At 54.0% G+C, this 25,122-nt stretch overlaps 2 protein-coding genes across 4 annotated transcripts; one reads left to right on the forward strand and one right to left on the reverse strand.

The window, feature by feature from the left end:
- Positions 1–451: 451 nt before the first annotated feature.
- LOC135978396 (fibrinogen-like protein 1-like protein) lies at positions 452–15,012 on the reverse strand. Of its 2 annotated transcripts, XR_010595796.1 has the most exons (5): positions 14,534–15,012; positions 9,479–9,584; positions 4,801–8,090; positions 1,736–1,831; positions 452–565 (listed from the first exon to the last, which is right to left on the reverse strand). XR_010595796.1 is itself a non-coding variant. In XM_065579341.1 (3 exons), exons 2-3 carry the CDS (start codon positions 9,546–9,548, stop codon positions 7,411–7,413), a joined length of 750 nt encoding a protein of 249 aa, XP_065435413.1. In that variant the 5' UTR covers positions 9,549–9,584; positions 14,534–15,012; the 3' UTR covers positions 4,558–7,410. The 2 variants fall into 2 exon arrangements, 1 of the variants encoding a protein (XP_065435413.1); XM_065579341.1 differs by lacking the exons at positions 452–565; positions 1,736–1,831 and having other exon boundaries at positions 4,558–8,090.
- On the forward strand, positions 13,449–25,116 carry LOC135978397 (class I histocompatibility antigen, F10 alpha chain-like). 2 transcript variants are annotated; one of them, XR_010595797.1, is made up of 3 exons: positions 13,449–13,606; positions 20,258–20,521; positions 21,076–24,883. XR_010595797.1 is itself a non-coding variant. In XM_065579342.1 (3 exons), exons 1-3 carry the CDS (start codon positions 13,546–13,548, stop codon positions 24,948–24,950), a joined length of 384 nt encoding a protein of 127 aa, XP_065435414.1. In that variant the 5' UTR covers positions 13,449–13,545; the 3' UTR covers positions 24,951–25,116. The 2 variants fall into 2 exon arrangements, 1 of the variants encoding a protein (XP_065435414.1); XM_065579342.1 differs by lacking the exon at positions 21,076–24,883 and adding an exon at positions 24,892–25,116.
- Positions 25,117–25,122: the final 6 nt, after the last annotated feature.

The following is a 25,122-nucleotide window of genomic DNA, read 5'->3' on the forward strand; positions in this document are numbered from 1 at the left end:
TAGCCCTGTTCACCACAGCATCACACTGGGAGCTCATGTTGAGTGGCTTCTCCACTCTGGCCCCTAAATCCTTTTCAGAGTCACTGCTTTCCTGGATACACGTCCCCATTCTGGAGGTGTGGCCGGCGTGTCTTGTGGCTACGTATAGGACCTTGCATTGGGCTCTGCTCAAACTTGTTTTCTTTGAATGGGTCCAGCTGGCCGAATGAGCCAGATCGCTCTGTATCACTGCCCTCTCCCCATCAGGAATTACCACTCTGCCTGTATTTTGTCACCCCCCAATCTTATCCGCAGTGATTGTATGTTTTCTCCCAAGTCATTGATAACAATTATTTTAAAAAATTAGTCCTTGAGAGCTTCTTCAGACCCTTAGTACCTGCTCCCCACATCACAGTGAGAAATGCTGTCCAGCCCTGCTGGTACATAGGGGATAAGCACAGAACAAACGTACCTTTAGGAGCTGTGTTGTCCATAGGCTCTGAACAACATGTGGGGGTCAGCAGATTACAAACGCACGACAGACCTGTAGTGTAGACAGGTCCCAACTGTGTCTCGGTTTCGCACCCTGTAAAATGGGGAGAACAAACAAAACCTTGATTAGCTCCATTTGATAGCTGGGGAAACCGAGGCACACAGCGGTGCAGAGACTCGCTCATGGTCCCAAAGCCAGGAATAGAAAACAGCAGATCTGATAGCCAGGCCTGGGACCTAACCCTGGTTTTCCTGACCTTGCTGCTCTAAGTTTAGTCACAGCCTCCATGTCTTTTCCCCCATGTCCCTTAATCCCACGTCACTGCAGAAGAGAGATTTTCTGGTAGCCAGCTGGCTCTCCTGCATGTGGATGTCGTTCCAAAAGACGTGCTCTGGCTCAGTCCCATGCTATGGTTGGCTGAAGGAACCACTTGGTCACATTCTAGGCCCTGAGTTATACAGGAGGGGCGACTAGATGCACATAATGGTCTTTTCTAACCTGAACCTCTATCAATCGCTACATTTTCTGCTGCTAGGAAGAGAACTCTGGACCTATTTTCTCTCATTCACTTTCAGTCGGAATAATTTCAATCCAGGCCAAAGGATTTCCTCTTCCATTGTGTCTTCAGCACCTTTGGGAGCAACCAGTTACTGTTACCCACAGGTTACCAGTTTCAACCTGTGCCTGGGTGAGATGGCCAGGAAAGGGGTTGGAGCTCAACTGCACCTGGCCCAGGTGATGCAGCTCCCTAGGGTGAAGGGAATAAGTGTGGGGGTCACGTGACAAGACGCAGCCTGTGACTAGGACCCAGGCCTGCTGAGAGATAGAAGGGCAGCCTGTGCTCAGCCAGGAGAGAGACCCCAAGGGAAGCAGGCATGGGAGGGGCTTGGAGCGTCCTTTAAAGGTCAGGGACAAGCTGGGAAGGGGCCAGGCTGAGCACTAAGGACTAGGCCCTAGGAGGGAAAGACAGGGCAGTTTAGGAGATGGGGCAGATAGTCCAGTTGGTTTCGGCTCCCAGGACCAGACACCCAGAGGTGACGGTGATTGTCGGGGCTTCTGTCCTTCTTCCCCAGTGTAGATTTGATAGTGGAGAAGACTGATGCCGTAAGGGGGAAGTGAGTTACCCCAAGGTCACCCAGTGAGTTTATATCACAAATGCATACTCGGAAGGATCCAATAGAAACATGGATTTTCCAGTCTCTTCTTTCTAGGAGTCCCCAGGGCTACGGTAAAATCCCTGCTGCCCCTCCCCATTCTGCTCACCTCCAAGATGTGCTGGAGTTTGTCTGTGCTGGGGGGTGCTGTCAGCAGGATCGAGAGCTCGTCATCCATGTTCTCTGGGCAGGCCTTGCTCAGAGCCTGCCAGCGGAGGGAGACCAGGGGTCAGGAGCCTGCATTAGCACCGGTGTGCCATTGTCCAGGAGCTGGCTGAGATAAGCGCTGCCTGGCCGGAGCTCGCACCCAGAAACCCTGCCCCAGGTCGGAACCCCCTCCCACACCCAAATTCCCTCCCAGACCTCACACCCGGAACCCCAACCCCCTGCCCCAGGTCGGAACCCCCTCCCGCACCCAAATTCCCTCCCAGACCTCACACCTGGCACCCCAACCCCCTGCCCCAGGTCGGAACCCCCTCCCACACCCAAATTCCCTCCTAGACCTCACACCCGGCACCCCAACCCCCTGCCCCAGGTCGGAACCCCCTCCTGTACCCTAATCCCTCCCAGACCCCACACCCCCACCCGCACCCCAATCCCCTACCCCAGCCCTGAGCCCCCTCCCGCACCCAAACTCCCCCCAGAGTCCGCACCCCAACCCTCTGCCCCAGCCCGGATCCCCCTCTGGCACCCCAAACCCCTAATCTCCAGCCCAATCCCAGAGCCCGCATCCCCACCGGAGCCCTCACCCCTCCCTGCACTCCATCCCCCAGCCCCAGCCCAGTGAAAGTGAGTGAGGGTGTGAGAGCGAGCGACTGAGGGAGGTGGGCTGGGCTGGAGTGAGTGGGGGTGGGGCCTTGGGGAAGGGCATGAAAGGGGTTGGGTCAAGGGCGTTTGGTTTTGTGCAAGTAGAAAGTTGACAACCCTACCTAAGGACCTTTGAAAAGCAGTCTCCTTAGCACCGCTCCTGATACCAGGGGCCAAGGCGCCCCCCGACATGAGAACCACAATAGGCCAGAGCAAAACGCTGCGTTAGAAATCGGAGCTCAGGCTGCCAAGCGAACGATAGCTGACAGACAGGAGATGCAGGTATTAAGGTTGTGCCTTCAGCCAGCAACTGGTGTTCATCCGTTTGCACCACACACACACCTGTAGGCAGGGCCACTATTTCCTTGTCTGTCTGCCTGTTTAGCGTCTCTCGGTCCTTACTGTGCCCATCACCGTGGTGTCTGAGTGGCAAACCAAGGGTTTGACGTGTGCATATGAAACTGCCTGACTGGAAGGACGTGGTTTGGTGTGGATCAGTGACTGCTGGGGCGATTGGTGGCAGAAGGCTCTGAGGGCCTGGCTCATTCCGACCTGGCTCATTCCAATGGCTTCTACAGCTGAGAGCAGCCCAGTCTCCTGCCTGGGTCCGACGCAAACCAGGAAGTACAGGACCACGGTTAATAAGAGCAGCTCAAAAGATCATTTTCGCTGAGCCCAGCCCTGCACAGATTTCCAGCTTAGGTTTGCATTTTCAGCAAAAGTTCTTCTTGATTATTTTCTCCCAACCCCCTTCTGCCTCCATAATAGCCAGCCACCCCGTCAGTCGCATCCTGGGGCGCTCCAGGGACAGCGTGTGTGCGTGTATGTGTATGTCTGTATATATGTGTATGTGTACATGTGTTTATGTATGTGTGTACGTGTATGTGCACATGAGTGTGTGCACATGTGAGTGTGCGTGTGTATGTGTGTACATGTACCCCAGTCAGATGTATACATCTGGATTTCCTTTGAAAGAATTTTCCAATTGAGCTGATCAAGTGCAATGGCAAAGCACCCAATTCCTCTGCCCCCCAACTGCCTTCGCTGCTTTAACGTACAACCTGCTCCGCTGACACCTCTGACTCCTGAAAGCCCTAACGCTCCCGGGGAGCAGGCCGTGCCCTGCCCTGCCCTGGCTGCCCCGGGTGTTACCTCGGAGGGAATCGTTCCAGATTCCAATGGGTGGCAGGTCCAGGGAAGAGCCTTATCTGGGGGGAGGCTGTACCAGACCCGCCCGACCCAGGCAGGCTCCCAGGTACTCTCTGCTCGGGGCTGATAAGGCTCCTTAGCAGTTTCTCTCCAAACAAATTCCAGTTCAAGACACCTGAGAGCTCCACAGCAGGGCAGCATCCCCAGAGCGCAGCAGGGCGGGGTTAGGGGGAGCAGTCGGTAGCAGCACCTGCCCCTCGTACGGCAGGAGCGAGAAGTGCCAGCCACGTGCTGCCTCCATCCCCAGAGGCCAGGTGAGAGTGAATTCCCACGTCCCCGCACGATTGGTTCCGTCACTCTTCTACACTTACATGGATTTCCAGTGTCAATGTTTCTAACATCAGCTTTGCCAGCTCTCCTTACACCTTTGTCTGCTAGAGCAAAAACCTGAAATGCAGCTACCTCCTCCTGCTGGGTGACTATAGACCTTAATGACAGAGCTCGGAACTGCTTCGTCAAGCTGACTAGCTGCAGCCCCTCGGGTTGCCTGCTCGAAGGTGGCTGGCCAGGCCACAAGTCATTTCTGTGCCTCTTCCCTGCTCCTTCTCAGCATTTGAACATCATTTGACTAGTGTGAACAAGAGTCTATACTGGGGAGAGCCCAGGGTGAGAGAGTCACTAGACTCTTGTCAAGGCTGCTTCCCCACTCTGAACTTTAGGGTACAAATGTGGGGGCCTGCATGAAAACTGCTAAGCTTAACTACCAGCTTAGATCTGGTCCACTGCCACCATTCCCAAGTGGATTCCCTTCCCTGGGAAGCCTTGAGAAACCTTTCACCAATTCCCTGGTGAATACAGATCCAACCCCCTTGGATCTAAAAACAAGGAGAAATTAACCATCCCCCTCCTTCCTCCCACCAACTCCTGGTGGATCAAGTTCCAAACCTCTTGGATCTTAAAACAAGGAGAAATCAATCAGGTTCTTAAAAAGAAGGCTTTTAATTAAAGAAAAAAGGTAAAAAAATCTCTGTAAAATCAGGATGGAAAATAACTTTACAGGGTAATCAAACTTAAAGAGCAATAGGCCAGAGCAAAACGCTGCGTTAGAAATCGGATTCAAAGTACAGCAAACAGAGGTAAACACTCTAGTAAAAGGTACATTTACATGTTGAGAAAACAAAGTAAAAACTAACACGCCTTGCCTGGCTGTTTACTTACAAGTCTGAAATCTGAGAGACTTGTTCAGAAAGACGTGGAGAACCTGGATTGATGTCTGGTCCCTCTCAGTCCCAAGAGCGAATAACTTCCCAAACAAAGAGCACAAACAAAAGCCTTCCCCCCCACCAAGATTTGAAAGTATCTTGTCCCCTTATTGGTCCTTTGGGTCAGGTGTCAGCCAGGTTATCCGAGCTTCTTAACCCTTTACAGGTAAAAGGATTTTGGAGTCTCTGGCCAGGAGGGATTTTATAGTACTGTACACAGCAGAGCTGTTACCCTTCCCTTTATAGTTATGACAACTCTGGTTATACAGTGCTCTGTATACATCTGTGAAGCAGGAGTGCTGAAACCCCAGTCACAGCCGGGGTCCAGCCCCAGAGAGCGCCAGCCTGGCCCTGGGGGGTGGGGGTGGGAGGGCGACATGGAGAGCAGTTTGGTCCGATGGAGGGCACTGCTGCCAGGTGGCTCATGGGGAGGGGTGGGGGTGGGCTGTGGCGTATGAAGAGTTCAGGTTGTTTTGGAAGGGGAGGGGTAGCCATGTTCCGGGGGGAGTTGGGGTGTGGGTGGGACCCCAAGTTGGGGGGAATGGTGCAGGGGACCCCTGGGTTTGGCAGGGAGCCCCCAGTCAGCAAAACGGCTGAGCGAGCTGGCTGCCCGGGACAGGCTGAGGATGTCCCCACTTGCAGCGTCATGCTCCAGCCTGGCGAGGGATGGCTGGCTGGGGAGGGCACCAAGCGCAGCCTGCAATGGGCAGAGTGGGGGTGGGGCTCCCAGCACGGACAGCGGAGATGGGAGGTGGGAAGGGGAGAGGTCAGTGCCCTGGGCAGGGTGATCCCCCGCTCCCCCACTGCAAAACAGCACACCCCCACCTCACCACCAGCAACCGAGATGGAGGGGACAGCTTAGTGCACGGGGGGGCGGGGTCCCTGATACTCCCAACTGCAAAATAGCAACCCCCTCCCCCCTGTCTGCACCCCAGATGCTGAGGAGAGAGGAGGAAACCTTCCAGCTGCACCTCAGCAGCTCCCAGCTTCCCTCCCCCTGAAAACACCCCTCTTTCCAATCCTGCTCCCCAAACTCCCCCCTACGCACGCTCTCCACGCAGGCTCTGTCAGGAAGGCCAATTAGACAGGGCCTTGTGTCCTGGGGATGCACTGAAGGGCCATGGTCAGGAGGGGAATGGAAAGATGCAGTTTGGGGGGGGGCAACACCCCTTCACATTCCCCCCCATCTTCACCCCTGCCAGTGGACCAGCCAGGGCTACGTCATGGCCCATCTTTGGGATACAGCCCACGATTTGGGAGCCCTGCCTGAGGGTGAACTTCATCAGGCCCAGCTGACTTGTTCTTTAGCCTGTTCTTTCCCTGTTCGGGGGGGGGGGGAGTGGGGGGGGGGTGGTCCTGCCCCTGGCTGTTAGCATTTATGGTGTTCAGCATCTGCTCACAATGAACTTTGATTGAAGTGACTGAAGCCAAACAGGCAGGAAATGCTCAGAGATGCTCAGAGGACGTCAGCCTGACAGATAAATACACTGCTAGGAGCTGGATTATACCATGTGATGGGTGGAGTTAAAATCTCATTGACACAGCTGTGAGGATGCACTCTTCATTTAAGACAGCTGGAAGCAACAGGTAAGGGGGCCTCGTGTAGAACAAGCCATGATGGCATGTGCCCAGAAACTAGCCCCAGGTGGGCAGAGGATGCCACCGAGTATCGTTCTGAGCTGGTGCGTGTGTGACAGAGACAAGCCGGGCAGTGCAGCCAGGACACGGAGGCAGAGCAGGAAAGCCGAGCAGAGCCTGTGAGCATGGTGTGATCGTGGGAGGAGCATAGAGAGCTTTTGGGCCAGGTGCTGGCTAAAGAGGCTTGGAGCTGAGAGCAGGGAGGCTAATCCCTGCTGTTGGTTCCTGCTGTTTTTGGAGAAGCAGGACTCTGTATGTTCCTTGTCAATAAACAAGACATCAAAAAATTACCAGACTCCATTGCCAATTTCTGCTCCCCACTGGAACATCCCCAGGGCCCCAAACTTTGACTAGCCCCTTGGGTTGAAGAGGGACACCAATATCTTTATTGTGTGGTTTCGTTGCACGTCTATCTAATCTCAGTGGTTCATCAGCAACTAATTACTGTTGCAATGTTTTCTCATGTAATAACCATGTTTATTAAAAACACAGAGGCCAGGTTTTTGAACCTAAACTCACCACTGCTAATACATGCAGAATTCAGATGTAAAGTCCTGGCTTTGAGTCATCCCCCATTTAAATGCTCAATGACAGTTGCTAGAAATCCAGTGTCATGATTCATTGATCACTAATGCCAAGGGGCAGTGGCAGGGCTGGGAGAAGCAGAGGTTAATGTGGGTCTAAAGTCGTAGTGAGTGACATGGCTTCCAGCGAGGCAGAGTGGAAGCGGGGGTCCAGTTATACACACCAATCATGCTTTTCGTGTCATTCGAACGCACCGGCGGGGTCGGCTCTCAGCATTTATTCCAGGGGATTTACCATGCAGAAGCCAACAGGAAGGGAGTGAGCAGAGTAGAGGCATTGCAGGGACTGCACTGATTAGGTGGGGGCTGGCGCGCCGTGTCTGATCTAATATTGTCTCCCCTTCTCAGCGGCGCCGTCTCCCAAGGAGGATGGGCTCCTCCTGCCGGACCCAGCACACGTCTGTTGGCTTAACCAGGATGAGGGAAGACCTGCACTCCCCACTCTTACAGAACCCTGCCCAGTAGATGAAGCCTTTCCCATTGAGCAGGACGTTCTGACACTTGTCGTACCACCAGCCTCCATAGCTACTTGCGCAATTCCCACTGGACTGGTCCTGATCCTTGTCAGTCGTGCTGAACTTCATGTTGTCGTGTATGCCCCCCAGGCCGGAGTGGTAGGTGGTGAGATAGTCCTCGCCGTCCCCAGAGTACCTGCCCAGTCTCAGCGGGTACCCACTGGGCTCATCCTCGACACTGAAGATGTCGTACTCTGCGTAGCGGGTGTTGTTGGATTTGTCCTCCACCACAAAGCGGACCTTGTAGATGTTCTGCCGCGTGAGCAGGGACAGGTACTCGTTGCCCAGCCAGTAATCCTGCTGCACGTTCCCAAAGCCGTACTTGTAGGTGCTCCAGGACTCCTTCCAGGTGATCTCTGTGTTGTAAGAATTTCTCTGCACAACGGTCCAGCCTTTGCCTTCGGTGTCCATGTCACACCACACCACTCGAGGGGGAGAGCCTGCCGGCTGGATGACATGGACCCCGCTGGGGCTGTCCCTGGGGATGTTGCTGCAGTCTTTGGGGAACCCTGAAATGCCACGAACATCAGGTTAAGGGGGCGGGGGGGAGGGGAGGGAGAGAGAGAGAGCGCGCGCTAGCTAGCTCAATCAAATCAGCCTGGGGTAACTGGAGGCTGGGTTTTTAGAGGCAGGTCCTGTGTATTTCACAATACTACAGCCACACAATCCGCCCCGGCCATTCCTGGCCACAGAATCCGGCTCCAGATCTTACACTTTCATTTTACCAATAAAATAAAATAAGAATAGTTTCTTGCTCTGCTGGTTTTGAAGAAACCTTGAAGAGATGAATCAAGTGTAAACCAAGGCTCTGTATCCTTCCTGAGTCCGTACTGCTGAAGAAATCATTTGGCGAGGGTGGGGGAGACGCTGCCAGATCCATCTCAGCGAATGTCAATTATGAAACCCATCAGTGACAATTTAAATGGGAGTTTTCAAAGAGCCTAAGGGAGTTTGACACCCGACTGTGATTGGAATTCAGTGGGATTTAGGCACCCAACTCCCTGTGGTGCCTTTGAAAATTCCAGACATCCTATCGAGGGGCTTGTCTTTGGGGCGGAAATTGTCCTGAACTATCCTGGTAGAATGAAAGCACTGTGGTTATACTGCTCCTCCCCTCCCCAGGGTCATCCCTCGAGCCTGAGCCCCCCCAGCTCCCCTACCCCCCAGACAATCCCCCTGTGTGCCCCACCCCCATAGCTGAGCCGAGGGGGAGGAGCTGCTGAGCTCTGCGGGGGCAGGGGCTCAGGGCCACCTCTGGAGCTGGTTCGGCCCCTGGCCTGCCTGGGCAAGCCCCTGAGCAGCTCCCAGAGCCGCTGGAGGTGTGGGGAGAAGGGAATGAAAACCCCTGACAAGGAGGAACTGGCTCTCCCTGCTGCCTGGACTCTGGGGGCAAGGCTTCTAGGCATGAGCGAGAGATCCCCAGCTGTTAGCCGGGGCTAGCCCTAGTATAGGAGTTGGTGAGATGGAAGGGTAGAACTCCCAGCCAATTTGGGGGGGGGTGCCTGGTTCCCACACGCTGCCCTGCGGTTGGCACCAGCGCTCTTCAGTCACTGCCGGGGGCTTGGCAGCCGTTACCGGAGAAAGGGATAACGAAGCTGTGGAAAGCAAACAGCCAGTCGAGCAGCACCTCCCCCACCCCGGCTGGCCCATTCCCAGGCGCTGGAGGCCTGCGAATGGGAGTAGTGGGGTCACTAGCGCAGGCTGGCCTTGCGATCCCTTCGGAGAACTCAGCGTTCCTTGGGGCCCAGCGCTGACGGGGGGGCTGGAAGGTGCATTCAGTGGATAAGTGGATCTAGGGGTGACCCCGGCATGGGGGAGAGGAGCAGAATCAGGCCCACGATGCCCTGATCTCGGATATGGCAGATGATAGAAGCTCTCCGACGGGTTCTCTACTCACCCCTCTCGACCTTCTTGTGGGCCAGGGCCCCGTTGCCCTGCACGGGGGCTACGCAAAGGAGCGCCATCATGGACAGCGCAGACAGGAACTGGACTGGACTGGAACCCTGCAGGGGACAGAAACCGCTGGACATGAGACCAGGAGAGAGTTTCACAAGTGCCTAAATCCCACTAGAAGTCACTGGGATTTAGGCACTTAAGTGACTTAGCCACTCTTGAAAATGTTACCCTTAGACGCTAAGGCCAGAGTTTTCAGAGGGCTCAACTACTGGGCCAGATTTTCAGAAGAGCTCAGCTCCCAGGTAGGCACCGCAGGGCATGGCTGGATGTTCAAAGGGGCTCAGCATGGGGGGGGGGCAAGTCTCTGGAGATGGGGTGAAGCCCACCATTCACCTCTCCCCCTGCCCGGCCACTGTCTCCATCTCTGCAGCCGGCCCGATTAGCACACAGCGGGGACCCAGCTGCATGGTAAAAACCATTCAAAGATTGCGGCTCCGATGTCCTGGCTCCCGGGTCCCGGGCGGGTCAGGGCCGGCTGGAGCGCTCCCTGTGGTGGGGAAGGAGCTGCCTCCTCTCTCCCCGCGCTGCACCGCTGCAAGGGGAGTGCTGCTCGGAGCAACCCCCTCTGTCCCAGCTCCCCCCGTCCACAGTCACTACCACCAGCCGGAGGGCAGTGCCCGCTCACCCACACAGAGACAGCAGCTGGGCAGCCTCCGGCAGGGCTCTGCCCCCCTCAGATGAGCGCCAGGTGAGAGGGGCCCAGGGCACAGAGCTGCTGTGTGCCCCACGCCAGGCATGCTGCCCCCTGCACTGCAGCCCAGCAGCCCAGAGGGGGACACGCTGCTGACACTGCAGCTGTTCTGTGGGCCCAGCTCAGGCCAGGCTTAAAGTGGGCAGAGTCGCCAGGGGCCACAGTCCTGGCCAAAAAGAGTTCAAAATGGAGCCGGGTCGCTGAGGGGTGCACTGTAAGCGCTGCCCTAGCAAGGGCATGGCCACTTATTTCAGCCGGGATTAACATAGACACCCCTCCCCCCCGCCCCACACATGCTTTTCCCAGGCCACCTTCAGCACTCAGCGCAGGGATTCACAATGACCTTGCCGGGATCAGCAGCCCAGAGCAATCCAGACTCTTGGACAGAAACCGGCTCATTCACCCCCCGCCCCCCCCCCCCCCAGGTATATCTATCCCGGCCCTGGTATTACATCTTGTGTAGCTACAGCCCACAGAACGCAGAGCACGGCATATGCAGCCCCCAATGCGAAATAGGTTGAGAACCCTACAGCAGAGGCTCACGTGTGAAGCTCCAGAGGTCCCAAGTTTGATTACAGCTGCTGCCGGCCCATGACAGTTGCAAAATGGCAGCTTTTTGTGGGGTGAGGCGGGTTGGGGCGGGGTGTGTGTGTATGTGTCAAACCAGAACAGGCTAAAGCCGCACTGTCCTCCCTTTTGGACTACATGGGACCCCAGCTACCTTTCAGCGCCTCATGGATAAGCTACTACACCCCCATAATCATTATGCTGCTGCCTACCTGGACGATGTGGTCATTCATACCCCAGACTGGGAAACCCACCTCGAAGGTGGAGGCAGTCCTCAATACCTTCAGGCGAGCTGGCCTTACAGCTAACCCTGCTAAGTGTGCTGTAGGGTTTACGGAGGCCAAATATCTTGGCTACATTGTGGGAAAAGGTTTGGTAAAACCCCAACTGAACAAGTTAGAGGCCATCCAAAATTGGCCCCGACCACAATGCAAGAAACAAGTCCGGGCATTCCTAGGTGTGGTGGGGTATTACCGATGATTTAGCCCCAACTTTGCCACAAGGGCAAGCCCCCTGACAGACCTACTGAAAGCCCACGGACCTGATCTGGTGAGATGGTCTGACGGAGCAGAGAGAGCGTTCACAGACCTACAGACTGCCCTCTGCAGTAACCCCGTACTGATAGCCCCAGATTTTACCAAGGAATTTATCCTGCAGACGGATACATCGGAAGTAGGGTTAGGGGCCGTTCTATCACAGATGGTTGGGGAAGAGGAACATCCAGTTCTCTACCTCAGTAGGAAACTCCTTCCGAGGGAACAAAAATATGCTGTGGTGGAGAGAGAGTACCTCGCTGTAAAATGGGCCATGGAAACGTTGCGCTACTACCTGCTCGGGCGCAGATTTGTCCTCGTGACCGACCATGCCCCTCTTCAATGGATGCAACGGAACAAGGAGAAGAACACTAGGGTGACCAGGTGGTTCTTATCCCTCCAACCTTTCCAGTTCCGTGTGCAACACAGAGCAGGGAGCCATCACGGTAATGCCGATGGCTTGTCACGTGTGCACTGTCTGGCGTCCCAAGCTGCCCAACCCCTTGGTGTTGAGCAGGGGGGAGGGATATGTGACAGACCCAGACAAGTGGGGTACAGAAGCCTTGTAGAAGGCAAATATACTGGCCATTGGATGAATAGTTTTCTGTTCTCTGAGTGACCAGAGCAGGGGCTGCACTAGAACAAGCAGGAACTTTCTTGAACCAATTTAAGGCAGGCAGGCTAATTAGGACACCTGGAGTCAATTAAGAAGAACCTGCTAGACTCAATTAAGGCAGGCTAATCAGGGCACCTGGGTTTAAAAAGGAGCTCACTTCAGTTTGTGGTGGTGTGTATGAGGATCTGGGAGCAAGAGGCACTAGGAGCTGAGAGTGAGAAGGCGTACTGCTGGGAGATCCTTTTTTAAGAACATTATTGGATTTCTGTGTTTTAAGAGGTCTGTGCATGTTTTTCAGTTAGCTGGTGGCAGCAGCTGATTTCTTTTCCTTTTTTCAGTTCTTCCCCAGACGGGGGGGGAAGAGTTCGGGGGTACCCCACAGGAAGGAATTCCCAAGTGCGCCTTCCTGGGCTCTCAAAGGGGTGGCAGCATTTACCAATCCACGGCCAGGAGGATCTGTAACCTTGGGAGTTTAATACAAGCCTGGAGTGGCCAGTATTAATTTTTAGAGTCCTTGTGGACCCTCCCCCCTTCTGCACTCGAAGTGCCAGCGTGGTGAATCAGCCTTGACAGCATCCCAGCTGGGGAAGTTTCCCATTAGCCTGGCTCCCCAGACCCGGAGATTCCGGCCCAGGGCAGTATGCAAAGCCCAGTGATACTAAAGCCCACAGTGACTGTCCTGCAGCACGGGGCAAACGCCTCAGGCCCCAGAGCCTTGGTACCTCCTCTGCCCCCAAGAGGAGACTAACGAAAAATAGTTCCCCCAAATGAGGTAAACAGCCCCATGACTTGCAAAAGCAAAGAAAATACAGGAGTTGGGGCACCATCCCCTTGTGCTTAGATCAGGGGGCTGGAGCCAGGACTCCTGGGTTCTAGCCCTATATTTGCTGCTTCCAGGGCAAATCATTGGCCTCTCTCTGTGCCCCTCTCCCCAGCCACAGACTGGGGGCAGTGAGGCTGTAGGAGTGCCAGGGGTTGTTGTGGGGTCACTCCCCGCAAAGGGAGAGGGGCGGGAAGGGGTTAATTCATGAAATCCAGAAAGTGATTAAAGTTCCCAGCCGGACAGACAAGTCCCCGAGCTCCAGGAAGGGGTCTCGGGCCTGGGGGCTGCAGGTCCGACTAGAGCTAAGGGCGCTGCTGGGACACTGTGTGTAGTGGGGGGCTGAGAGCCCCTGACCCGAACTGTGACCCCTTCCCCTAGTGCCACCGCCCCCAGCCCGGGGGTGCGGCCCCCCGAGTTCCAGCCTCGGAACACACGGACCAGCTGACCCCAGAGAGGCGGGGCCAGAGCCCGGCCGAGCTAATGGCGGCTCCGCCCATTACAGCCCCGGGGCCCAGGTCTCATCCCCCCCCCGGCTCAGACATTCGGTTCCCCTTCGCCAGCCGGCCCAGCGACCGGTGACGGAGGAGGGGCTGCGCGCCGCTATTGGCGGGATGGTCCCCTCTCAGCCAATCCCTGCAGACCGGAGGCGGGGCTGCGCGCCGCTATTGGCTGGATGTTCCCCTCTCAGCCAATCCCTGCAGACACGGCCAGTAGCTGGGAGCTGGAGTCCGGTCTCAGCGCCCCGCGGGGTTCTCGGGTTGTGGTGCCGAGACCGGGCATGGCCCTGGCGCTGCGCCTGCTGCTGCTGGGGGCTGTAGCCCTGCCGGGGGGCCACTGCCGTGAGTATCGGGGGGAGACCCCGGGGAGGGGGGAGCTGGGTGTGGGGGGGCAGCCGGGCTGGGGGGCGCAGGGAGGGGAGAGCTGGGTGTCGGGGGGCAGCCGGGCTGGGGGGCGCAGGGAGGGGGGAGCTGGGTGTGGGGGGGCAGCCGGGCCGAGGGGGTGCAGGGAGGGGGGAGCTGGGTGTGGGGGGGCAGCCGGGCCGAGGGGGTGCAGGGAGGGGGGAGCTGGGTGTCGGGGGGCAGTCGGGCAGGGGGGGCAGGGAGGGGGGAGCTGGGTGTCGGGGGGCAGTCGGGCTGGGGGGCGCAGGGAGGGGGGAGCTGGGTGTCGGGGGGGCAGCCGGGCTGGGGGGCGCAGGGAGGGGGGAGCTGGGTGTTGGGGGGCAGTCGGGCTGGGGGGCGCAGGGAGGGGGGAGCTGGGTGTGGGGGGGCCGTTCTGGGCTCTGCGTTCAGAGGTGTCAGGATAACCACACCGCTCCCCCCAGCACTGAGCGGTCACTGACATGGAACGGTGACGTTGCTATAGTGACTGGGGGGTCCTGGCCCCCTTGTGCCAGGTGCTGCCAGGGTCACTGCTGGGACACTGTGTGTAGTGGGGTGCTGAGAGCCACTGAACTGTAACCCCTTCATCTAATGCCAACCTCACCCAGCCAGGGGGTGAGGCTTCGTTGGGGCCAGAGCACCCATGGGTGCTGCACACGCTGACAAGCCCGTCGCAGCCCCGTGAGGTGCTCAGACTGGGAAATCCCCGGGTCCAGGCGCTGCCCAGGGTGTTTCATTCCCCGCGTCTCAGGGCAGGGCGGAGCTTTCAGACACGATTCTTCCTGTTTGCAGAGCTCAGGTTGAGGGAGAGGGAGTAAATTAGCGCCCCCCCTCCCCCCCCCATAGACCAGGGTTAAATGAAGGGAAAAGGCTTCTTGGATCTCTGACCTTTCATGGCTCCCAGAAGATTCTTCACGCTGGGTTTCACCCCAGTGCCTGGAACTCCTGAGTGTGGTTTGTCCTTGGCTACGTACGGCTAAGTTGTGTCAGCACCAGTCCAGTTGTACTCCCAGTCAGCAATGGCAATGGGTCGTATCTGTAGTGGAAGCAGGTCATTAGAGGTGTCCTCCTAGAGAGGAGATGTTAACTCCCCTCTGTCTCTGGTGGTGTTTTAGCACCCCAGGGCGAGGGGAGAGTCTAGAACCCTGGATCTGTGATTAATCAGGTCTTAGTTTGGGTGCGAGCTCCCGTTGCAGAGCACAGAACAGCTGCTGCGTTTGTACTGTTAGGATCTCCCGTAGCTGCCGGATAAAGAGCTTCCGGATCCCAGTAGGATGGGGTGAGGAGAGGGGAAGGCACATCCTGCTTTTCCTGGCATGGACTTGAATTTCCCTTGTTCTCCATGAGGCAGCAGCTCAGACGCTGGGCAGCTCAGCAGCCCGTATTGATGAGGGTGCAGGGTGGATTTGGGGTTTGTTTAAAATGGCTTAAGGCACATTGGTGCCCTTGTGACACCTCAGTAACAGGTGTGGTTTGACCTAAACAGGGTTAGGCCCCAGTGCAGCCTGGCCCTACTGGGTCATAGAATCATAGAAGATAAGGGTTGGAAGAGGGGAAAAGGACCCTGCCCAACTTACTTGGGGTTCGCAAGAAGGCTGGCTAACCTAGTGAGGAGGGCTTTAAACTAGGTTCGTTGGCCGGGCGGAGGGGGGTAAGGAGACCAAAGCCCTGAGGGAAGTGGGATACCAGGAGGAAGCACGAGCAGGAGAGCACAAGAGAGGAGGACTCGTGCTTCACACTGAGAAAGCAGGACGATCAGCGAGTTATCTTAAGTGCCTATACACAAATGCAAGAAGCCTGGGAGACAGGCAGGGAGAACTGGAAGTCCTGGCACAGTCAAGGAATTATGATGTGATTGGAATAACAGAGACTTGGTGGGATAACTCACATGATTGGAGCACTGTCATGGATATAAACTGTTCAGGAAGGACAGGCAGGGCAGAAAAGGTGGGGGAGTTGCATTGTATGTAAGAGAGCAGTATGACTGCTCAGAGCTCCAGTATGAAACTGCAGATAAACCTGAGAGTCTCTGGATTCAGTTTAGAAGTGTGAGCAACAAGGGTGATGTCATGGTGGGAGTCTGCTATAGACCACCAGACCAGGGGGATGAGGTGGATGAGGCTTTCTTCAGGCAACTACCAGAAGGTACTAGATCACAGGCCCTGGTTCTCATGTGGGACTTCAGTCACCCCGATATCTGCTGGGAGAGCAATACAGCAGTGCACAGACAATCCAGGAAGTTTTTGGAAAGTGTAGGGGACAATTTCCTGGTGCAAGTGCTGGAGGAACCAATTAGGGGCAGAGCTCTTCTTGACCTGCTGCTCACAAACAGGGAAGAATTAGTAGGGGAAGCAAAAGTGGATGGGAACCTGGGAGAAGTGACTATGAGATGGTCGAGTTCAGGATCCTGACACAAGGAAGAAAGGAGAGCAGCAGAATACGGACCCTGAACTTCAGAAAAGCAGACTTTGACTCCTTCAGGGAAGTAATGGGCAAGGTCCCCTGGGAGACTAACATGAAGGGGAAAGGAATCCAGGAGAGCTGGCTATATTTTAAAGAATCCTTTATTGAGGTTGCAGGAGCAAACCATCCCGATGTGCAGAAAGAATAGCAAATATGGCAGGCGACCAACTTGGCTTAACAGTGAAATCCTTGCTGATCTTAAACACAAAAAAGAAGCTTACAAGAAGTGGAAGATTGGACAAATGACCAGGGAGGAGTATAAAAATATTGCTCAGGCATGCAGGAGTGAAATCAGGAAGGCCAAATCACACTTGGAGTTGCAGATAGCAAGGGATGTTAAGAGTAACAAGAAGGGTTTTTTTTACAGCTATGTTAGCAACAAGAAGAAGGTCAAGGAAAGTGTGGGCCCCTTACTGAATGGGGAGGCAACCTAGTGACAGAGGATGTGGAAAAAGCTAATGTACTCAATACTTTTTTTGCCTCTGTTTTCACGAACAAGGTCAGCTCCCAGACTACTGCACCAGGTAGCACGGTATGGGGAGGAGGTGATCAGCCCTCTGTGGAGAAAGAAGTGGTTCAGGACTATTTATAAAAGCTGGACGAGCACAAGTCCATGGGGCCGGATGCACCGCATCCGAGGATGTTAAATGAGTTGGCTGATGTGATTGCAGAGCCATTGGCCATGATCTTTGAAAAATCATGGCAATCAGGGGAGGTCCCGGATGATTGGAAAAAAGCTAATGTAGTGCCCATCTTTTAAAAAGGGAAGAAGGAAGATCCGGGGAACTACAGGCCAATCAGCCACACCTCAGTCCCTGGAAAAATCATGGAGCAGGTCCCTCAAGGAGTCAATTCTGAAGCACTTGGAGGAGAGGAAAGTGATCAGGAACAGTAGCATGGATTCGCCAAGGGCAAGTCATGCCTGACTAACCTAATTGCCTTCTATGATGAGTTAACTGGCTCTGTGGATGAGGGGAAAGCAGTGGACATGTTATTCTTTGACTTTAGGAAAGCTTTTCATACAGTCTCCCACAGTATTCTTGCCAGCAAGTGAAAGAAGTATGGGCTGGATGAATGGACTGTAAGGTGAATAGAAAGCTGGCTAGATCATCGGGCTCAACAGTGATCAATGGCTCCATGTCTAGTTAGCGGCCAGTATCAAGCGGAGTGCCCCAAGTGTCGGTCCTGGGGCCGGTTTTGTTCAACATCTTCATTAATGATCTGGAGGATGGCATGGATTGCACCCTCAGCAAGTTTGCAGATGACACTAAACTGGGAGGAGTGGTAGATACGCTGGAGGTAGGAATAGGATACAGAGGGACCTTGACAAATTAGAGGATTGGGCCAAAGGAAATCTAATGAGGTTCAGCAAAGACAAGTGCAGAGTCCTGCACTTAGGACGGAAGAATCCCATGCACTGCTACAGACTAGGGACCGATTTCCTACGCAGCAGTTCTGGGAAAAGGACCTAGGTGTTACAGTGGATGAGAAACTGGATATGAATCAACAGTGTGCCCTTGTTAGCTTTTTTGGCAACATCCTTTTGGGTTGTATAAGTAGGAGCATTGCCAGCAGATCGTGGGACATGATCAGTCCCCTCTATTCGGCATTGGTGAGGCCTCATCTGGAGTACTGTGCCCATTTTGGGGCCCCACATTATAAGAAGAATGTGGAAAAATTGGAGAGAGTCCAACGGAGGCCAACAAAAATGATAAGGGGGCTGGAGTACATGACTTATGAGGAGAGGCTAAGGGAACTGGGCTTATTTAGTCTGCAGAAGAGAAGAATGGGGGGGATTTGATAGCTGCTTTCAACTACCTGAAAGGGGGTTCCAAAGAGGATGGATCTAGACTGTTCTCAGTGGTAGCAGATGACCAAACAAGGAGCAATGGTCTCAAGTTGCAGTGGGGGAGGTCTTGTTTGGATATTAGGAAAAACTTTTTCACTAGTAGGGTGGTAAAGCACTGGAATGGGTTACCTGGGGAGCTGGTGGAATCTCCGTCCTTAGAAGGTTTTTAAGGCCGTTCTTGACAAATCCCTGGCTGGGATGATTTAGTTGGTGTTGGTTCTTCTTTCAGCAGGGCATTGGACTAGATGACCTCCCAGGTCTCCTCAAACCCTAATCTTCTATGATTCTATGATCTTACAAAACTGGGTGACTGGGCAATAAAATGGTAGGTGAAATTCCGTGTGGATAAATGCAAAGTAATGCACATTTGAAAACATAATCCCAGTTTATACATATAAAGTGGTGGGATCTAAATTAGCTGTTACCACTCGAGAGATCTTGGAGTTATTGTGGATAGTTCTCTGAAAACATGCACTCAATGTGGAGTTTCAGAGGGGTAGCCATGTTAGTTTGTTTCTGCAAAAACAAAGGGGAGTCCCATGGCACCTTAAAGACTAACAAATTTATTTGGGCATAAGTTTTCGTGGGCTGGAACCCACTTTGTCAGATGCATACACGAAAGCTTAGTCTTAAGGTACCACAGGACTCCTCGTTTTTTCAATGCGCAGTGGCAATCAAACAAGCTAACAGAATGTTGAGAATCATTAGGCAAGTGATTGATAGTAAGACAGAAAATATCATATTGCCTCTATATAAATCCATGGTATGCCCACATCTTGAATACTGCATGCAGATGTAATCATTCCATCAGAAAAAAGAAATATTGGAATTGGAAAAAGTACAGAAAAGGGGAACAAAAATGGTTAGGGGTATGGAATGGCTGCTACATGAGGAGAGATTAATAAGACTGGAACTTCTCAGCTTGGAAAAGAGATGACGGGGGGGTGATATAATGAAAGTCTATTTTTCCACAGAGGTTGCGGAAGTCATGGGATCTGTGACTTCCAGCAAACTCCATGACTTCAGAACACGGCGGCCGGAAGCTGTGCGGTCCCCCTGCCACCTGTAGCAGCCAGGAGCGGTGGGGCGGCCTCTGTGGGTTGTGGGGGAACCAACCGCTCCCAGTTGCTGTGGGTGGCAGGGGGACCCAGAGCTCTGAGTGGTCTGCAGTTGCCTAGCCCCTGTGTGTGGTTTGTGGGTCACGCAGCTGAGCTCTCCATTTTGCCATGGATATTTTTAGTAAAAGTCACGGATGGGTCACGGGCTTCCGTGAGCTTTTCTTCATTGCCCAGGACCTGTCTAGGTCTTATACTACAAATATCCATGATAAAATCATAGTTTTAATCAAGACTGGTATGGAGAAAGTGAATACCGAAGTGTTATTTACCCCTTCACATAACACAAGAACTAGGGGTCACCCAAATAAATTAATAGGCAGCAGGTCTAAAACAAACAAAAGGAAGTGTTTCTTCACACAACACACAGTCAACCAGTGGAATTCCTTTCCAGAGGACGTTGTGGAGGTCAAGACCATAACACGATTCAAAAAAGATCTAGCTAAGTTTATGGAGGATAGGTCCACCAATGGCTATTGGTCAGGATGGGCAGGGATGCTGTCCCTAGCCTCTGTTTGCCAGAAGCTGGGAATGGGCGACAGAGGATGGATCACTTGATGATTCCCTGTTCTGTTCATTCCCTCTGGGGCACTGGGCATTGGCCACTGTCAGAAGACAGGAGACTGGGCTAGATGCGCCTTTGGTCTGACCCAGTCTGGCCGTTCTTATGTTCTGAATAAATTACAGTAAATTCTGTGCACAGCCGGTGTCCTGGCTCCCACCTGTAGCTTGGACACATTCCCCTGCCCACCTTGCCTTCCCCAGCTTCAGCTCCTGCATCTCCCCTCCCCCAGTCCTCCTGCCCCACCCTCTCCCATAACACCCCTTTCCTTTTCCCCACACCGCACTCCAGCCCTGCCCCTCCTCCTGGGCCCCCTCTCCTGCCTCTCACTCCCCTGTACCCCCAGTACACTGTCCCCATATGCTCCCGTACTCCTCACATGCTCCAGCCCCCCGTACCTCCCTACCCCTTCCTCTCCTCACTCCCCCTCCAGCCCTGCCTCCCTTTCTCCTTCTACCCCACCGTCTCTTTCTCCCCGGTCAGGCCGTTCTGTGAGCCCTTCCCCAGATCTCCCTCCCACAGGAGCCCTCCTAAGGGATGGCGCTGCCTCTCGCATATTGCCAGGGGCTCCTGGCAGGGTCTGGTTCGGTCTGACTCTCCCCTCCCCCAATCTCCCCCCTCAGGCCTGCACTCCAGGCGCATTTTGGACACTGTGGTGTCGGAGCCTGCCCCGGGGCTGCCCTGGTACAGCCGTGTTGTGTATGTGGACGATCAGCTCACCTATGTCTACACCAGTGGGACGAAGAGGGCGGAGCCCTACACACTGTGGATGGCGCAGAACGAGGGTTCGGAGTTCTGGGACGAGGTGACCTGGTGGGGACAGCGCTTCCAGAAATGGTACAACGCGAGTCTGAACACCCTGAGTCAGCTCTACAACCGGACCGAGGGTGAGTGAAGGACACAACACGACCTAGGGAAATGGGGTGGGGGTTGGGAGTGTGGTTGATGTAAACAGGGTGAAGGGACACCGGGATGTGTGTTGGGGATGGGGGGAGGGGACAGAGTCCGAAGGCGCATTTTCTCGCTGGAGTCAGTGTGAATGTGGGGGACAAAGGGATATGGGATGGGGGGAGGGGCTGCAGGATGGAGGGTCCATGCGAAAGAGATTTTTTGACACCCTCCAAAGTGGGACTCTCAGATTGTCCCCTCCCCAAACAGCCCAGACTTCTGCTACCAGTCCCACTTGCAGCTGCCTCTGCTGCCCTTCGGGGGGGCCCCCTCCCCCCCTCCCACCCCCGCCCTTTCCCAGACAGAGTGGCAGAGGTGCAAAAGCCAGAAGTTCCCAGCAGACCCGGCTAGTCCGACCTCCTGGTGACACAGGCCAGAGAATCGCACCCAGCGATTTCTGGACAGGGGGGTTTGTTCCTCCTGGCTACAACAGTGACTCTGTCAGACCCTAGAGCTAGAACAGGGTTCTGAGACGTCTTGTCTCAATTCCCAGATATCGAGTGATGGGGAGCCCCAATATCGACAGCCCCAAGTGTTCAGACATTACGAGTCAGACCCCCAAAATCCTGAGTTTCGCTTAAGCGTTGTAAGTATTTTGGGAATAATACTGGAGCTTATTTTTATTTGCCCTCTGGTTTGAGCCCTTAGGGGACACATTTCTGGGGTTTTCCCTGCTGCTAGAAGGACGAGAAGTTACTGCTGTAAGAAAAGAGAGCTGAGACTTTCCCCTAATCCCATGAGTCCAGGAACTGGGGGTTTATTAAAACCAGCCACTATCATGAAACGCACAGTAAAGTCACAAGAGCAGGCAGTGCTGCATTCACCCCAGCCCTGGGGAGAAGCTGCTCACCAGTGAGCCTCCTTCATTGTTCACTTTGTCTTATTTCCAGAGTGAGTTTATCTCAGGTCAGACTCTGCAGAGTGTCATCAACTTGGGCTGGAGAGTTAGTGAGAGAATCAGCCCCTGCAACGTGCAGATTTCAGAGTAGCAGCCGTGTTAGTCTGTATCCGCAAAAAGAACAGGAGTACTTGTGGCACCTTAGAGACTAACAAATTTATTAGAGCATAAGCTTTCGTGGACTACAGCTAAATTTGTTGGTCTCTAAGGTGCCACAAGTACTCCTGTTCTTTTTGCAACATGCAGAGACTCCCGGGCTGCCTTACTCCTGGCAGCACAAACCCAGCACGGAGCCCCCGGGGTCAGGCAGGTTCCCCTGCACACTATCGATAGACGTGTGCAGAGCCGTTCTTCCTACTCAGTCCCTGATGTGGGGGGCTGTAGTCACCTGGCCAGGCCCCCGATTGTGCTGTCTCACTTAGCACGGGAATGATCCATAAGCGTTCAGTGCCTGGCGCTGCTGAACTGTCCCTGGCCGGTGAGGGTCTCTCTGACGTAATTGCTCCTCCCTTCCTGACAGGGGACTCGCGAGTGACAATCCCTGTTTCCCCCGTGTCAGTGGTACTGGCCTGTCGCATTGGTGCTCACCCAGGAGTGTCCCCAGCCCCTTGTTGTAGCACCTCCAGTCCCTCCTGGCTCCCAGCACTGACAGCAGCAATGAGAACTAATTCCTGTCCTGCCCTGGACACCTGGGTTTCTGGTGGCCCTGCCCCAGGACTAAGCGACAGCGTGGAGGGTTGCCAAGTGTCTGCCCCCCAGCCCGCCCCCTCTGTAGCTAGTTTAACCCTCTCCTGACTAGTCTCACCCATTGGTCCCCTGCTGCTGAGCCTGTCCAGCCTGACCTGTTCACACGGACACCAGCCTCCCCAGTGCTGAGAGAGGGGCTCCGCTCGCCTGCGCTGGGGAGCTGCTGTTCTGTTCCCACTGCCCCCTCCCCAAACCACTGTCCCTCCTGCCCTCCTCCCCCCATTTACCCCTCTTCCTCCCCCCGTCCTGGGGCTGCCAGATCGCCAGAGACTGTCCTGAGTCCTGCATCTTGACCACCAAGTGTTCTCTCTAGCTGTGTCTGCCCCCAACACGCACATGGGGGGAATTCGGGGTCTGGTCCCTCTGAGACCTCATCGGTGCCCTGTCACGGAGTGTGGGGGAACTCAGGGCCCTGCACCCCCGGCTTCCTGCGATTTACCATGACTCTTAGTCAGCCAGTAAAGCAGAAGGTTTATTTAGATGACAGGGACACAGTCCAAAACAGGTCTTGCAGGCACAGACCACAGGATACCCCTCAATTAGGTCCATCTTGGGGTTCTCGGGCACCCCAGCCCCCTTGGGAGGTCAGAGCCCTCTCTGCTTCCCAGCCACCTCACCAGCCAGCTTCCGAGACTCTCCTTCAGCGACCCCTCCCACAGCCTTTGTTCAGTTTCCCGGGCAAAGGTCTCACCTGGCCTCTAACCCCTTCCTGGGTTCTCATGTTACATGCTCAGGTATTCTCTGTTGGTCAGTCTCCCATCCCCCCATTGCAGACTAACTATCCTAGCCACACTCCCCTGTCAGCATTCACAGACCACATTAAGAACAGTCCCAGTTCGTCACATGCCCCACCCTGCTTATCCTTGTGGAGTGCAGCACCGAGGAGAAGAGGGGCACTCCTCTCGGCACCTGGCTTGGGATCTCTGCGTGTCTGTGACCTGCCGCCCTGCATCTCTCCAGATTCTCAGTGGTTCTCTCGTTACTCCATCCCTTTTCACCTCAGTTGTTTTCTCACTTTTTAACTTTAGTTGATTGGTATAAATCAGCAGTGTCCAATAGAAATTCGATGCTAGCCACACTTGTGGTTTTGAATTTTTCTTATTAGCCACATTACAAAAAAGCCATATGCATTAGCCACAATTCAATAGCCTATTAGCCACCTGTGGCTAGTGGCGAACGTATTGGACACCACTGATCTAAATAGTTAGTTGGACTCTTCTAGCAGAGTTTCTTCTGCTCCTGAAACTGGGCATGTCTCGGTCTCCGGGCTTCAAACCCGGTGCCTCCTGTGGCAAGCCCATGCCTTTGAGCGACCTGCACTCCAGCTGTCTAAAGTGCTTGGATGAGACTCCTATGGCGGATCGCTGTCAGCTCTTCCACCAGTTCAGTCCACATGTGAAAAAGGACAGGGAGGCCAGGCTGAAGTTGTGACGGGTTTGGTCACAGAGACTCCCCTTGAGACTGTCACTCCATGTCCTGGGATACCACTGAGAACAACCCTCCTACCCGAACAGGTTTCCCTCCACTCCCGTCTTGCTGAGTTAGACACACCAGTCACCTCCAGCACAGACACAGAGGTTGGGCTACAGAAACAGATTCACTCAGCCCAGGGGCTTCTCAGTTAACAGGGACTTTCCCAGCACTCAGTATTCAACCTTTTGGGAGCCCAAACCCCAAATAAATCCCTTTTACTCTGTATAAAGCTTATACAGGATAAATTCCTAAATTGTCCACCCTCTATAACACTGATAGAGAGAGATGCACAACTGTTTGCTCCCCCAGGTATTAATCACTTACTCTGGGTTTATTAATAAACAAAAGTGATTTTATTAAGTATAGAAAATAGGATTTAAGTGGTTTCAAGTAATAGACAGAACAAAGTAAGTAACAGAGCAAATTGAAACAAAACACTCAAATCTAAGCCTGATACATTAAGAAACTGATTACAGGAAATATCTCATCCTCAAAGATGTTCCAATAAGTTTACTTCACAGACTGGACTCTTTCCTAGTCTGGGCCCATCCTTTCCCCTGGTACAGTCTTTGTTAGATCCAGCAGACATCTTATTTGATAAGCAGGGGTTTTCTCATGACTGGCACCCCCTTTTATAACTTTGGCACAAGGTGGGAATCTTTTCTCTTTCTGGGTCCCTGCCCCTCTTGCTAAATGGAAAAGTACCAGATTTAAGATGGATTTCACTACCAGGTGACATGGTCAAGTCTCCATTCCTCCTTGGTTGGCCCCTATGTACACAGGAAGGCTTTCAGGTAAATAAATCATTTACCATCAATTGCCCTAATCAATGGGAGCCATCAAGTTCCCAATGCCCCATTGACGGCCCTTATCTGGTGTGACTACAACAGTGATACAAGTTTCATATTTCCCCAATTCCAGACATAGAAATAATACATGAAAACAAATAGGATGAACATACTCAGTAGATTACAAGCTTTCTAATGACATCATACAAGAGACGTTTTGCATAAAGCATATTCCAGTTACATCATATTCACATTCATAATCATATTTCCATGAAGTATGTGGAGTGCAACGTTACGATCCTTAATCCTGAGTGCCAAAGTGAGTCTCTGACCCATTCTAGACCTGCAACATCTCAAAGACTGAAGTTGTGCATTGTCTCCATCATTCCTTCCCTGGATGTAGGGGACTGGGACGCCACCCTCGATTTGAAAGATGCCTATTTCCACACCTCTATTTTCTGAGGCCACAGAAGGTTTCTCGGGATCGTTGTGAACCAGACTCATTGCCAGTTTACCATCCTCCCGTTCAGCCTGTCAGCAGCCTAATGGGTCTTTATGAAATGCTGGTAATAGTGGCAGCCTTCCTGAGAAGGTGAGGGGTGCATGTGTATCTGTACCTCAGTGACTGGCTGGT

Source organism: Chrysemys picta, unplaced genomic scaffold (genome assembly GCF_011386835.1).
Source record: "Chrysemys picta bellii isolate R12L10 unplaced genomic scaffold, ASM1138683v2 scaf242, whole genome shotgun sequence".
NCBI lineage: Eukaryota > Metazoa > Chordata > Testudines > Emydidae > Chrysemys > Chrysemys picta.